General features: G+C 48.5%; 1 protein-coding gene across 2 annotated transcripts in view; it reads right to left on the bottom strand.

Moving 5' to 3' along the window:
• ZDHHC14 (zDHHC palmitoyltransferase 14) overlaps positions 1–14,626 on the bottom strand; it is a gene marked incomplete at both ends in the record, with an annotated part of 219,872 nt that extends 205,246 nt beyond the window's left edge. For both annotated transcript variants that reach the window (XM_084256183.1, XM_084256184.1), the window contains one exon: positions 14,382–14,626. In XM_084256183.1, the coding sequence (XP_084112309.1) occupies positions 14,382–14,626 (245 nt within the window). The remainder of the gene's footprint in view (positions 1–14,381) is intronic.
• Positions 14,627–15,789: the final 1,163 nt, after the last annotated feature.

Here is a 15,789-nt window from a genome sequence, read left to right as displayed (position 1 = left end):
TCAGCTCCCAGGGCTCTAGTTCTTGTACCCATTTCATGTCTGATTCACAAACCTTCAGCACTGCAAGCCCAGTTTAATAAGCAGAGCAACAGGATTGGGGGTATGGTACGCCAATGCCCGCCCCCTAGCCCCTGGTGCGAAAGGGACTCTGCAGATGTGAAGAGGTGGGAAGATAACCTTGGGGGTGTAGAAGTGGAGGCCGTCCCTGGTTGGTAAGAGGACATGCAATTAGAGAAGGAAGGCTGGGGAGCTGAGCAGCACCTCAAGCCTGGAGGGGGGTGCCAGGCAGCCTCCTTAGAAGCTGGAAAAGGCAGGGGATGGATTCGTCGCCCCCCCACCCCCGAGAGCTGCCAGAAAAGAAAGCAGCCCCTCCGACACCTTGATTTTACCAGGAAGATCGTGCTGGGCTCCTCAGGAGGCACACGTAATAAATATGCACTATTTTAAGCCACCAAGTGTGTGGTAATGTGTTATGACCACAACAGAAAACGAACACAGGGGAGAGAGAATGAGAAGAAAGGAAAACTCATTAACTTTCCCCTGGCAGGCCGGGGTGGGGTGCTCGGAGCCCAAGATCTTCCTGAAAACAACTATAATCAACGGTGGATGCTAGAAAAAGCCTAGAGGGCTCTTATGTCAACAGTGTCCCATCCTCTTTAGTGTGAAGAAGGTTCGTCTCGTGTTTGTGGAGACGACATTTTCCTGATCGTGGCTTGTCTCCCTGGAATGCTCCACGGGCAAGACGCAGAGATTAGCTATAAGTAAGCAGACTGCTTGCTTTGCTACCGCACACACTTCTAAATAAAATAAAACTTAAAAAAAAAAAAAAAAAACATGATGTCAGTCGTCCCCTAGCTCAATAAAGGCACAGAGCTTAAAAATACATCCTACCTGGACTTCACTGTAAGCCAAAGAAGAAATTGTATGTTATTCAATGCCAATCTTGACAACCCAGTAATTTTACAACAGAGACTGGGTTTCTCTAACTTTCAGCATCTATTCACCTTCACGCAGACAGAGCGCCATTTTTGGAATATCTGCAAAATACAGTAAGAGCTAGTAGGACAGGAGAACGAACAGGAACACCTGAGTCTCCTAAATTGAGTGGAATCGCCACCAGGATGTGTGTCTACCTGGGGTCCCCTCTGGAGTCCATGAGCAAGAGTGACACACTTAAAAAGAAGCAGAAAAGTTTATATCCAGTTACTGTGAGATCACGTGGCAGAGAATTCTCCCTGGTTAGACAGAGAGACCATATATAGCTACAGCACTGAACTTGATTTTGGCTTGTATGTTCAAAAATGTCCTTATCGGCCGTCAAGAATGTGTGTGTAGGAGAAATTCATGGCACTGAAAGACCCCAAAATAGTATCATTCGAGATGATAAATTGCATTGACAGGATCCATCTGAGGCGCGCGTGAGAGATCAGATCACTGAGAGTCGTTATTCGTCCAGTCACCCACTTCTGAGGCAGCCTGTGGAGACTGTGGCTTGTGGGGGAAAGGCCTCGGTGGGTCACAAGTGGGGTGGGCAAGGAGCCAGGCCCGGCCTTCTCAATGACCCAGGGAAGCTGGGTTGCAATGTGGGTCATGACCCCTGGCTCACAATCCTAGTTACTGCACAAGGAGCCCAGTGCGTACCCATGCAAGAAGGCAACCCCACAAAGGCTGCTTTCCACCTTCAATTCTCCTCCGACTGTTCCATGGAGAGCCCCCACATCCCAGAGAGGAGAGGTCCTCGTCCACCACCCTGACGAAGCTGTGAGACACAGGGTCTGACAGTGCCGACGCCCACACAACAGCCCTGAGCCCACCACCGTCGCTGCCACCCACACAGTAGTGGAGAGAAGCAGCTGGGACCCTGGCCAGGAGCGGGTGACATGGGCTGAGACCTACTTTCCCACCCAGATGAAGGACGACATATCCTGTGGGTGATCAGACCCAAGGACGGGCATGTTCTCCAGCAGGGAGCCAGGCCTAAGCACCATGGGAGGCACTAGAAAGGCTGCACAGCCTGAGTCATTCCGGAAGTTACAGATCCTGGTTACCATGGCTGTCTAACAGACCTCCCCCAAACAGGGTGGCTTAACACAACAGCATTATTTTGATCACGAATTTGCAATTTAGGCAGGAGAGGGACAGCTCACGTTTCCTCCACCCAGCCATGACGGGGGTGGCTTGGAGGTGGCAGAAGTGGGGGACATCATGTGAAGGTTCTCTCGAGCAAAGGCCTAGTCATAGGACTAGAGTGCACAGGCCAAGAGTGCATAGTCTCTGAGCCACAACGACTGAAGCACCTGCGGGCTGGAACAGCTGGGGTCAATGGGCATGGGCCCCTCTTCCTGTGCACCCCAGACTCTCAATATAGGGCCTCTGTATTCTGTAGCCATACTTCTTATTTGGCAGCTCAGGGTCCCATCAGAGCATGCCGGGAAAGAGAGAGCAAGAGAGAGAGAGAGAAAGAGAGAGAGCCTGCTGGAAGCTTCCTCACATTTCCTAACCTAGCCACAGAAATCACCCAGCGCTACTTCTGCCACGTCCTGTTCTTTAGAACTGCATCTCAAAGCTAGCCCACATTCAAGGGGAGAAGAATGACACTCACCCTTTTATGGAAACCAGGTTAAAGATTTGGGACTATGTTTGAAAACCACCACATTATGTATGGAAACAGAGAAACAGCCTAAGAGACAGGCATTAAAGGACTAGCAGATGTGACGGCTGAAAGTGTGGGGGAGAGGGCGAAGAGAGGATGCTTCCAGAAGGCACTTGTCGTCCCAGAGAGAGCCATCTGAGAGCCATCAACCAGGCCTTGGGCTTCGATGCTTTCTACGCATCGGAGACACCATGGGACTATGTTTGAAAACCACCACATTATGTATGGAAACAGAGAAACAGCCTAAGAGACAGGCATTAAAGGACTCCCCTTGATTACAAGGGGAGAGAGGGAGAGATGACAGTCACACTGGAAAAGGGAAGAGTGATACTGTGATGACTCAAACGTGCTTGAGAAAGCAAGCAGGGCAGAGGGAAAGTGAACAAGGTTATAAGGGCAAGGAGGAAATCTCAGCCCTAATACAGGAGAAAGAGAAGATGAAAACATCCTAAAAGTTAAAGGAAGAAAAGGTTTCAAATAAAGAGAAAGTAGCCAGTGTCTCTTAAGCCATCAAGAAAGGGAAAAATAAAAGCTGGAGAAAAGGACACCAGAGTTCGTCAAGGAAGCTGTAAATTTGGGGGGACCCGTTTTATTTCTATTATCTGTACAAAAAGAGGTGGTAATTTCTCATCTCAGCAAGTAGAACTAACACCTCTAATAGACTCCAATGTTTTGTGTTAAATTAAGCTGTTTCTCTTTATGTGTGAGAAGCCCCTGAAAACCAGAGAAGGCTCGTGGAGGTTAAATTCTGTCCCCAGTGAGTTAAACAGCCACCGCTTCACTGAGAAGCTATCTCCAGGCAAACACACCAGCCCAGGGGGCTGTGGGCTCCAACTCCTCTATCCACCCAGCACCACCAAGTTCTGATTCTCCACAGCAAGCCCAGTTCCCAGGGACTGTGAGGTTGGCAGCTTTTTAAATCCACTTGGAAGATATATGGAAATTACTATATTAAAATATTCCTACTTTAACATAGTGGATACCGTTCAAATGTGCTTAAAATATTCTAAAATAAAAAGGTCTCATGACAGTTGAAAGCAAGTCTCCCTTAAAAATCTTGAGAGGGGACAGGGATGTCTATTCTAACAGTATATTAGCATCCTGCTGTGAAGGACCAGGAAGGGGGAGGCAAGAACAGGCCTTAATGAGGCAAGGTGCAACTTCTACAGGTCGAAGGAAAAATTCATGCGCGCGCGCGCACACACACACACACACACACACACACTCACTTCTCATTCCAGGCCTCACTGTGGCAGAGGGAGAGATTTTTTTCCCACTGTAGAGCTCTAGATAGAATGAAGTGCTTACAGAAGCTGAGGTCAGGCTGGTTCACTCAGAAATCCCTCTGTCTGGACTTTCAACTATGGCCAGGTACCCAACAAGAGGTTGGAAACAGAACCTTGATTACAAGTACTGCACCTACGCTCAGCACAGAGGCAGAGACAAGCCTCCAGCCTTACTACAGATGAGGAAGAAAACACTCTCTTTTAAAATCTTTGAAAAACTAGCATCAAATTAAACTAGCAGATGTAGATTTATATAAAGTACCTCACTCATCAAAGCATATCTATTTCTTTAAACCTTGCTATTGATGGAATACAACTTCCATAATTAGATGATAGCTATGATTTGTCATTCTGATAAAGTAAAGCATAATAGCTTGAATCTCATGCTAAACTCGCCCTCAGTAATCCAGGTCAACACATGTCAGAGCCATTGTCAGGGCACAATTTAGAAGAAACCACTACTTACAAAGAGGCCATCTTGTGTAGGTGGCCCTATAACATGACAGCAAATGCGAAGAATCAGTGAGAAGTCATTGAAAGATAAGAAAGAAGTTTATAACGGGAAAATTGAGCATATTTACATAAATTGAGCATATTTGGACAAATTAAATATTATGACAATAAAAACAAATTGCACATATATGCAACCCTATGAATCCATATGAATCTGAGAAACACAATATTAGGTTTAAAAAAAATGGCAAGTTGAAAGTTATAAGAGCAATTTCTTGTCCACTAACAATGAGAATAAACCAGATTAACCACCAAAGCAGGGTTTTTAAATATATCAGGGAACTGAGGATGCAAAGAAGCCTAAATGTATCAAGCCCTTCTCAAGAGAAAAAAGGCCAACAGCTGTTTTCATTGCTAGAAAAATGGCATGAGGAACAAAAATTCACCACAACAGGAGTAAGGAGAACCCAGGTAAATTTTTAGCAATGGTTAATGGTCACATATGCACTTCAACGTGGATTAGAATCCCAAAGAGACACAGAGTAAGTCAGCACCACTGATAACCCTTTCCTGTGGATCTTCTCCAAACTGACAGCAAGTGCACCTGAAGGCTGGAATGGGGCAAGAGAATTGAGAGACATTTGCCTTGATGTTTATGGGACATTTCCCAAGGGTAGATAGGGGTCAGAGCATTAAAAATGAGAAAATCTCTCTTAAGTACTTTAGGCCTTCACCCAGGGCACTGCAGAAGCCCTCCAAAACCTAGAGTTACAAAGGTGGACAGAGAGAGATGTCCTGAGGTATATGCAACTGACAGCAGACTGAGAGCAAGGAAATCTCCCCAGTAACTCCAAAAGCTGACAGACTGGCTGAAAAACAAATTGTCCACAGCTGGTGCTGGGCTATGAAGTGTAAGGAAATCTTTGGTTTTTGGTTTTGCCAGGCATCAGATCCCAGTCCCTGCTAAAGGGTCCTGACCTGCCCTAAAAGCATTTGAAGTCAATGATGAACTGAACCTAATTAAAGTTCCACCAAAGTCCACACCCATCTCAACAACAAATGAGACTGATTCAGCCCACACACTAATGGCTGGGGGCTGGGGGTGGGTAAGAGAGTGTAAATTACTGAAGAAGTCTTTTCAATTCTTTTACACACAATAGCTGGCATGCAATAAAAAATTATGAGGCACACAAAGAAGGGGAAAAAAAAATAGAAACCACAGTCAAGAGCAGAAATAGGCAAAGGAAGCAGATCCAAAGATGGCTCAGACATTGGAATCACTAGACAAGGACTTCAAAATAACAACAAAACATGTTAAAGGATCCAGTAGCTATTATGGACATGAACAAGTGAAGAATTATAGTAGAAGAATGTAAATTATTTTTAACTATATAAAAAACTTTTTAAAAAAATGTATAGGACCTCCCTGGTGGTACAAGAGATTAAGCACAGAACTGTGAATCTATCCACAGCCTCTGCAGCATGAGTTCGATCCCAGCCAGCCAGAAAGCCACCCACATGGTGCAGCAGACGTCTCCTGTCTTGCCTGCTGCTCCCTTCAGCAGTGTATTTCAGTCAATCCACCTGTTCTGTTCCCCACTCTGTCTCTGGTGAGTGCTCTCATCCCCCTCACCTCTGGCCTATATACCCCAGTACTTGTATGCATAAATAAATAAATCTTTTTAAAAATGCATATATGCTCAAAATGAAAAATAAGGTACCAAAGTTTGTTCAACACAGACAGGACATGGCAGAGGAAAGGATTGGTGAATTTGAAAACAGACTAAAAGGAATTATTCAAACTGAAACACAAATATGGGGAAAGAGAGTAAAAAAGAAAAAGAAAAAAGTGGATTAAAATAGCCAAGATGTTCAGAACTATAAAAGATGCCCTCATATAAATAAATGGAGTTTGAGGAGAGGAGGAAGGGGACAAAAGAAATATCTGAAGAAGCAGTAGATGAAAAATTTTCAAAATTGATGAAATATATCAATCCATAGTCCCAGAAGACTTAGCAAACTTCAAGCCAGATCAACAGTAAGAAACCCACACCTCCGTATATCACCATTCTGCTGTTGAAAACAGAAGATAAAAAGAAAATTGGTGGGGGGAAAAATGTGTGCCTCATATATAGGGGGACATGCTCAAAATAACAGCTAATTTCTTAGCTGAAATAAAAAAGAACAGAAGACAATGAATCAACAACTTGAAAGTTCTGACAGAAAAAAAACTGTCAAACTAGAATTCTATACCCAGTGAAAATATCCTCAAAAACTGAAGAGTGAAAACACTCTCAGAAAAAGCAAAACTAACTTGCCACCAGCAAACCTGCCTATAAGAAATGCTCAAAGTACTTTAGGCAAAAGGGAAATGATATAGATGGAAGAAATGAAGGGGAAATATGTGAGGGTAAACATAAAATTCCATTTTAAATGACTTTTATTATGTATAAGTATATATGTTTTAGAATTCACTTAGGAGTATTCTTGTTTTCTTTTAAATATCTTTGTTATATATATGTATCCATGTTTCCGTTTAATACTACTGATGGCTTTAAAATAATAACTGTTAGGTTTGTAGCACACAGGGGGAAAAATATATGATAATAGGTCATATTGGGAGAAATAAGTTCAAGGTCAAAGGATGGGAGAAATAAGGAAAGTTATGTCTTAGTTTTTTTCTGTTACTATTACTAGTTGGAGGTAGATTATAACAGGGTAAAAATACATATTCTATAAAGTCTTAAGCAAAGCAACTACTAAAAATAAATACAAAGAAACACCACCCTCCAAAATTTTTAAACAGAATAGTAAAAATACACAATTCAACAAAACACACAGTAGATAAATAGGAAGCACATACCAAGATAATAAACTTAAATCTGATGATAGTAGGATAAATGGCAAAGTTAGACTGTAGACTATTACGTCCATGTTAAATTTCCTGAAGTCAGTACTATTATTATTTTTATATAAAAAGATATCCATTTCTTAAGAATTACATACTGGAAAATTTGGATATAAAGGGACAAGGTATCTGTAAGCTATCCTCCCTTCCCCTTCAGAATGGAAGGGGATGGAAAAGGAGAAAGAAGGAGGTAGTTTTTTTTTTAAATAAAAATCCCTTCACATTTTTCATATACAAGAGAAATCTCATACACACACACACACTCACACACACTCTCACACACGAGCCTAATGAAACCACACTTGGCCTATTGTTTGATGGCCAAGGGTGGGGCAGGGCGAGGGACAGCACTGAGTGGATGGTCAGCACTGTGGGAGGGGGTTTGTGAGCTCAGCATTCATTTCATAGGTGCTCTTTATAGGATTTTATTTAAGGACCTATGTGTAGGTTACATACATTTTTTTCTGTATGAATCCAACATTAAATTGTATTAAAGGGGAATCTAAGGAGCTAGGTCATCTAGTTTATAAAAATGTGTTTGAATTGGGACCAACATTTCCATATTGTGAAGAACTAAGCACAAGTACTAAGGTGTTTCCTAATGCTTACCTGAACCAAGTGACATTTTACTAGATCCAAATGCCTGGAGGTAACTAATTATAAATATCTAATGATCATCACTGTTTTCCCTTTCCTAACAACCTCAGCTACAAGAGAATGAACACATTTCATTGAAACCTTTAATTTAAATTCTTTTGCTAAGACATAATAACTCTGCCATGAATAAAATAATCTCCAGGTTATGCCGATACAGCCCATTAAATAATTGACCATCACAGTTCTATTATAAGAAGCTACAGGAGTCCTTTCTGCATAATTTGGTATCACTTCCCATTAGCTGACAGAGAATGAAATAAAATATAAGCAGTCAATAGTATCCTTCAGAGTTTTATTAAGTAAATTTCAAGTATCCAACATCAAGAACCTATAAAATGGGCAAGTGTAGCAGGTGCTGCGGTGGTTGGCTAACAGTCATATAATCACAGAGTGCTTTTTTACATAAAGCATGTGATTAAAAATACAGAAAAACTAAAAAGAAGTCTTGTTAGCCAACAGGCCCTCCCAATTCTATCACTAGTTTTCTGAGTAACTGAGAAAATCTTTTCTAGCCTCTGCTTTAATTAACACATTGAAAAGAGATGATATGAACTCAGAAGAATGACACCAAATAATCAAAGTTTTGAAGGCAAATATGTTCTCTGAGACCTTAATAATGACAAATTTTACTGATGTTCACAATTTTACAAAATGAAAAGCTGATGTACAAGAAACCTATTTCAAGGAAATTAAAAATAAAAAAGCTAATATACCAGGAGGGTTTTCAGTGTGACCATTATTTCATTAAACAACAAATATTTTCCGAGAGCCTTCTATTCATCTGGACTGTTCCAGGTACTAGCCATAAAGCAGTGAACACAAGTCCAGCCCCTACCCCATGGAAGGAAGCCATGTTCCTCACACACAAAGATGAATGGCTGAGCGCACTCACATTGGGAGGTTCTAAAGACACCTAAGATGCTGGTGGAGCCATCTGAGGTTATTAAATGTCCCTGCCACCAGCTGCCCCGCTCACATGAACGCTCAGGCCTGAGGTCCTGTGGTCATGTCCTCTCTCCACCACCAGCCTCATGGTGCTCTGCCAGACAGAGCAAGGCCAGCGTGTGGCCAAGAGCAACCCGCACATGTTCCAGATGTTTGCTAAGAAGGGAGGGGACTCGAGAAGTTCTGGGGGAGATGGTTGAGCGCAGCGCAGTGAAGCTGTCAGCAGCCTCTGCAGCACGGGTTTGATCCCGGCCAGCCAGGGAGATACCCACATGGCACGGCAGAACTTTCCTGTCACACCCGCTGCTCCCCTCAGCAGTGTATTTCAGTCAGTCTGCCTGAACAGTCCTCACTCTGTCTCTAGTGAATCCTCTCACCCTCCCGCACATCTGGCCTATACCCAGGTTCTTGTATGTACGAATAAATCTTTAAAAAAACAGTCGAAAGGAGACAGTTGGGACAAGACGGGTCCTTTCATGTTTTAAGGGCAGGACCTTTTAGTAGACAACAGAGGATCCCAGGCTGAAAGGGAGAAATTATTATTGGAAGTGGCACTTTGGCTTACAAGGGCCAGTCCCTTATCCCATCTTCCAGGCAAACACATGCCCAGTTCCACTGACTACCAACCATTCACCAAAGAAAGTCAAGAGGAAGAGGTGAAACTAAGGGAAGGAGGGAAGGAGGGAAGGAGAGGTGAAAGAGAGAAGAAAACATGACATTTAAAATTCATCAACAGTCTTAGAGTGATGAGGAAAATAAGAATGTCGGGACACTCTCAAGTGTTTCAGCGCAGATGCAGCTGCACACTACAGAGCAGCTGCAGAGATGTGGGCGCTGGTCAAGTCCAGGATGCTCCAAAAAACGGGAGCCTCTGTTACAGCTCCCTTTTCCTGCCCCAGGACCAAGAGACTATGGAATGCCAAGCTTCCAGGACCAGGCTTTATTTTCAAATTTTTTTTTTAATTTTTTTTTTTAATAGAGGCATGTTTTATTTATTTATTTATTTGTGTGTTTTGTTTATACATGCACTGGGTACAGTCAGAAGCACGGGAGGGTGAGAGAATTCACCAGAGCCAGAGCAGGGAGCAGAGCAGGCAGAAGGACCGAAGTACACTGCTGAGGGGAGCAGCGGGCGGCAGGAGAGGTCTGCGCGCCATGTGGGACCCTCCTCTGGTGGCCGGGGAGCAGCCAGGGATCGAACTGGCGCCGCAGAGGCCGCAGGCAGCTTCGCAACCCAGCGCTCAACTGCTGCGCCACCGGGGAGGCCCTTTATTTTCAAATTTTCAGCTCTAACCTAAAGCAGGTTCTAGGTGTGGAGCCAGCAGGGTGGTAGCGCTCGGTCAGGTCGGTCTTTGCACCGACGTGGGATGTGAAGAGGAGACCACAGCAGTGGCTGCAGGAGGACGCTGTGTCAGAGCCCATGTCCTCACTCCCGCCTTCAAAGGTCTCCGAAAAGGCCACTAGGGTCCTTGGGAGGTACCTGTTTGGTGTCCTCAGACAGGCTTCCTAGGGCCCTGTGCACAGACCTCCCCGCAGAACAAGCAATTCTCACACACCACACACCAGCAGGTGGTCCTGAGAACTCAACTTGACCTGACACCAGCTCCCCCAGTGGCGGCACCAGGTTTATGGGGTAAGGCTGGGGCTCCAATGACAGCCCTTGACAGCCGCCACCACCTCAGGAGCCACCTGTGCTCTGACCGACATGCTACAGAACAGAGTTCCATTAATTATTCTAGAAGGGCACACAGACTTCATGAGACCCACCCACTCCTACATCACCGGTTCATTACAAAGGACCTAAAGGACGATTCACAGCCAGACCGACGAGATGCCTGGGTGAGGTGTGGGGAATGTTCTGGGCCCCAGGCCCTCTGTAGGTGTGCTATCCTCCCCAAATAGTCAGTGTCCATGAACCTGGAGGTTGTCCAGGCCTCACCCTTTGGGGCTTAGTGGGAGCTTCAGCAAACAGGCATGACTGAGACACTCATTATGCACTGGCCACTGAACTTGACCTCCAGTTCCTCTCCCCTCCCTGCTCAGTTCCCTTGGCCACCAGGCTCCATCCTGAGGTGCTCCCCAAAAGTCTCCTTGTCCACATACCAAGAAGCACCTTTAACATGCTCAGCATTTAGGGGATCCCAAGGGGGGAGAGGGGGAGCTGTGAGACCAGAACTGTGAAGAAAGACCAAATTGCAAATCCCAGTAGGGCAGGAGGCTGCATCTCAAGATTGCTCTAATAACCTGGAGTGTTTATTGAGCATATGCTATGGATCAGACTCTGCACTCAGTACTTTTTCATTGAATCTTCACAATATTTAAAGATATGCCTGATGAACCCTATTTTACAGAACAGGGGACAGGCTTAGAAAAGCCCAGTAATTTGCCAGGATTGGACTTCTGGTAAGTATTTGGAGATCTGGATAAGGGTGGTCCCAAATCCAGGCCTTTGCCCACTTGTCTAGGTCTGAAGGGGGTAGCATGATGGCCTGCAGGCAGACACACTGCCCCTAATCTGTGTGTGATCTTAGGTGATCACTTGGGCCTTCCACGCCTCCATCACTTCCTCCTCAGTGTGGGAGTAATAGCTTCAGCCCGCCTTTCTCCCAGGATTGAAGGCAGGATGGACACCTCCTGCTGCATTCTACCAAGTCCCTGTCTCTGGGACCTGCTTCCCCGCCCATCTGCTACAGGCAGGGAGTGACAGGGAGGGCAGGAGAATGTAGCAAAGGGGTCTAAAGTTAAATCTAGAAGTTACTTGTTTTCTTTTCAAAGTGTGCAGTTACCTTTTTGCAACTGCACTGGGAAACTGTGGATTGTTTTGTTTAAGGACCAATTCTACCAATAAGAGAGCTCTCTAAATTCTACCAATAAGAGAGCTCTCTAAACGTGAAGATAATACAAATAGGCTACCACATGGGATGTGCTCAATAAGTAACTCCAGGAAGGACAGAAGGAAGGCAGACAGTGAGCTGACAAAACTAGCATTTCCTCTTCCCCTCCTTCCTCAGCCTGTTGGAATTTCATTTCCTCTATGTGTGACTAATTGACTCTGAGTTTCTATCAAATTGATTTAATCAAAGTTATTTCATTCCACTCAGTCATTAGCGATGATAAAGAGCTTAAAAGTAATACAGTGACAAATATTCTTAGCCAAACCATACTATTCTATAGTTTGAACAGACTGATTTCTTTTCAATTGAGGCTTATAGACCTGTTTTTTTGAAATTTCCAATTGTTTAAATGAAGCAATACTCAGAAATCACACACACACACACACACACACACACACAGCAGATCTAAAAGCAAAGCTGCGGATAGAAGCTAATAAAATCCCAGCACACACACCCACTCCTGCTGTCGTCAGTTAACACCACGCTGACATAGGAAAAGACCCCCACAACTTACTAGTGAGGGCCTTGGGGAACCCCTGGAAGAAACACACCAAGAACAAGAAGTAAAAATGAATTCAGATGGTCTGATTGCAAGGAAAGAACACAGAAAATAAGTGATGCCCAGTAATAACGCAGGGGCGGGGGTGTCCTAACCAGACCAGAGGGGGCTGGGTGCATCCAGAAAATGAAATATTCACCATCCCGCAGGAGGGACACTTGCAACTGAAGCTCTGCATGAAGACAACATTAACCCACCTTCTCCATTCTTAAAATTGCTAAAAGGAGCAAAACTCTCAACAAGGTCTCTTCAAAACTTTCTTAACATTATGAACAAGGTGGAACTCTCTCCAGAGGACCACCTGCGATAATGGCACCATTTGAGGGATGTCAATTCTGTTCAGCCAGATGGTGCTGTCACTGAATATATTATGACTCAGAATGCAAACTGGCCTGGCCCCTCTGGCCCCTTCCTCCAGCCCCCAGGTTTGGAAGGACAAGGGGCAGGCATGGGACGGGGACGAGGCGCGCACTGGCAGAGCAAGGGAGCACTGCTCCTGCCATTCTAAAAACTCTCCTCCTGTCCTGTCCCCAGGTCCCCAGCCAGACTCCACCAACTGGCCCCAAGGAAACACCAAAGTAAAACTTGGGAAGGCCTGGAAATTTTAATGGCAGATCTGGAGGGGAAGTGTGCACAACCAGAACTGACAGCGTAGTGGGTTGTGTGTGAGCAAGACTAGGGAGGGGGCACCTCACCTTCACCCCCTCCTGTCCCCTTCTCTAGCTCAGTCCTATTAAAATCCTCCATCATAGCACCACGCTCAGTCACCAGTGTCTCCCTCAGAGTCAGAGGCTTTAAGTGAAAGTATTACATTTCCGATGGAGACAGCAATTGGAAGGGCAAAGCCAAATGCCAAATCAGAGCCTCTTAATGCTTATCAGAGACAAAAGTAAATACACACAAAAGGTTTTAATGAAGCAACACATCTGAAACAGATGGAGACTGAAAGGTATGGCGCCCGAGTCCCGTGTCCACCAGGATATGGGAAGAGCAAAGAGGTGCTCCCTATAAATATATTGCCTTTTCATTCTAGGGGGAGAAAGTAGCTACAACTTTCCTTGAGGAGGAGATACCAGGAATTGCATAAGCAGCTGCACTACAAATGTTGGACCCAGCAAGAGTGACCAGAATTGATTCTGGAATGTGATTAAACTGCTTTATCTAATACTATTAATAAGAAGAAAACAGTCCATTAGTTGGCAGGCGGAGGACCGCTACTGGCCGATTCGGTTTTCCTGAAAATGGCGAGGCTGCTCAGGCACATTTTCCCAGCTAGAAGCCCTAAAGTCCCAAAGTATTGTTTCTGGAATGGCAAGTTCCAGGCAATACAGCCTGGTCTTCCCGAATGGCCTGAAGTCTCCTTTCACCTGTTCCTGCATGCTGGGAGGGGAGACCAGAGTGTCTGTTTAGGGGATTTTTTGCCTGAAACTTTTTAAAAAGTGACCAGCTTAGAAACCTCGTGATAAATCAAAAACTGTTGAGCAAGACTGTCCATCTAAGAAGGATGTAAAATGAAATGCGCCTTCCGGGCCACATGTTGGGGGTGGAGGGGGGTGGGGGCGCCTAGAATTTGAAACCTAAAAAAACCAAGATTCCTCATTATTCAGGCAGGTATGAGCTTAACCCGATCCCCTTCAGCTGGTCAGGCAGAAAAGAAGTCGATTCTATTCATCTGTGACTGAAGGAATCTGCCCTCTCGCCCCTTCCCGCGGCCACCTCTGGGGTGGTCGGCTGGTCCCCGAAGGCAGCAGACACCGCACCAAGAACGCCACCTGCCAGGTGACCCTTCGAGGGTCCCCGGCCCCCTCCGCCCAGAGCCTGACCCAGAACTGCCTTCTCTCCAGGGGCCGAAAAGCAACCGATCTTTCCAAGAAAGCAGGGCCCGGGCTGGCGTTACATAACAATGTACAGTAGATAAGGATAAGGCTTCTGGAAAACGAAAGCAGTGAGCCGGGGGCGGGGGGCCGGGGGCGGGTCGGGGGGGCGCGGGGAGCCGGGCGTCGCGGGCGCTTTCGCCGCCACTTACTCGAAGGCGAAGAAGAGTCCGCTCGTGACCAGGATGAGGACGAGGGTCAGGCAGAAGACGCCCGTCTGCCGAGCCATCATGATGCGCCCGTTGCAGAAGAACTTGTTTCTTCCCGGGAAAACCTCCCATTTTCTCCGGGCCGCGATCCTCTTCTTCTTGTGGGGCGACTCCATGGGGGAGGAGCTGTGGGTGCTGATCTGACTGTACTCGCGGTCTTTCATGGGCCCGCCGCCGCCGGGGGGCATCCACGCGGGCAGCCGGCGGGGGGCGCACGCCCCCAGGAGCCCCCCGGCCGCGCGGGCCCCGCCGAGCCACGACCGCCCCCCGGGCCGCGGCGCCGCGGCCCCTGCGCGGGCTCCCGGCTCGGCGACAACTTTGCTGAGGACGCCCAGGTTAACCCCTGGGGGCGCGCAGCTGTCAGAGCCGGGCCCCCCTCCCGGAGGGACGGGGCTCGCCCGCCGCCCGCCGCGGCGGTCCGCGGTCGCGTCCAGCCCGCGGGCCGGGGCTCCGGGGCCCCTCGGGGCGCGGGGGGCCGCCCGATCCGTGCCCCGCCGGCCGCGCGCCCGCCCCCTCGCCGCGCCCGGCCCGCCGCCCCCCGCGCGCAGCGCCCCGAGGGGACCCGGGGCGGCGGCGCGGGCTGCCCGAGGGCCACCTGGGCGCCGCGGCCGGGTTTATTCTAATCCTGCTCGCCGGCGGCGGATCGTCCCCGGAGACAGCGGAGGCAGCGGGAGGCAGCTCGCGGCCGCGGGCAGCCCCTCCCCGGGGTGGGGACCCCGGCACGCTGTGCTGTCGGGCGCGGGCTCGGCGACAGCCCGGCGGTGCTCGCGCGGCCACCCCGCGCCGGCGCCCGGCCGCGGAGCCGGGTCGGCGGCCCCCGCGCGGGCCGGCGGGAGCGGCGAGGGTCGCGGCGGCCGGGGGCGCCCGGCGCGCTCCTCTCCCCTCGGAGCCGGGCCGGCGCGAGCAGGGGCGCCGGGGGCGGCGGAGCGTGTCCGGGGCCGCGGGGCGAGCGCCACAGACACTTGTTTGCGAGGCTCAGCCCGGCGCGCGCGCGGCGCTCGGAGCGGGTCCGCCTCCTCCCGGCCCGGTGGGCGGCGGCCCGCGCTCGCCGGCCGGCTCCGCCCCCGGCTCCTCCCTCCCGCCGGCGGAGCGCGGCGCGTCTCTCCCGGCGCCTCCCCGCGGGCTCCGGGCGGCCGCCGGCTTCTCCCCGGGCCGCGCCACCCCCACGGCCCCGGGGCCCCGAGAGCCGCCTCCCCGCCCTGCCCCGGCGCTTCCTCGTCCTCCCCGCGCGGGGCGCGGCGCCGGGGCTCGGCGGGTGCCCAGGAACGGGGCTGCGGGGAGGCGGCACGAGGCGGCCGCGCTCCGGGACGGGGGCCGCGCGCGGGGCCCCATGGCCGGTGCCGCCCGCCGG

Source organism: Talpa europaea (genome assembly GCF_964194135.1).
Source record: "Talpa europaea genome assembly, chromosome: 2".
In the NCBI taxonomy this organism is placed as follows: domain Eukaryota; kingdom Metazoa; phylum Chordata; class Mammalia; order Eulipotyphla; family Talpidae; genus Talpa; species Talpa europaea.
This window is presented reverse-complemented; position numbering and strand designations above follow the sequence as displayed.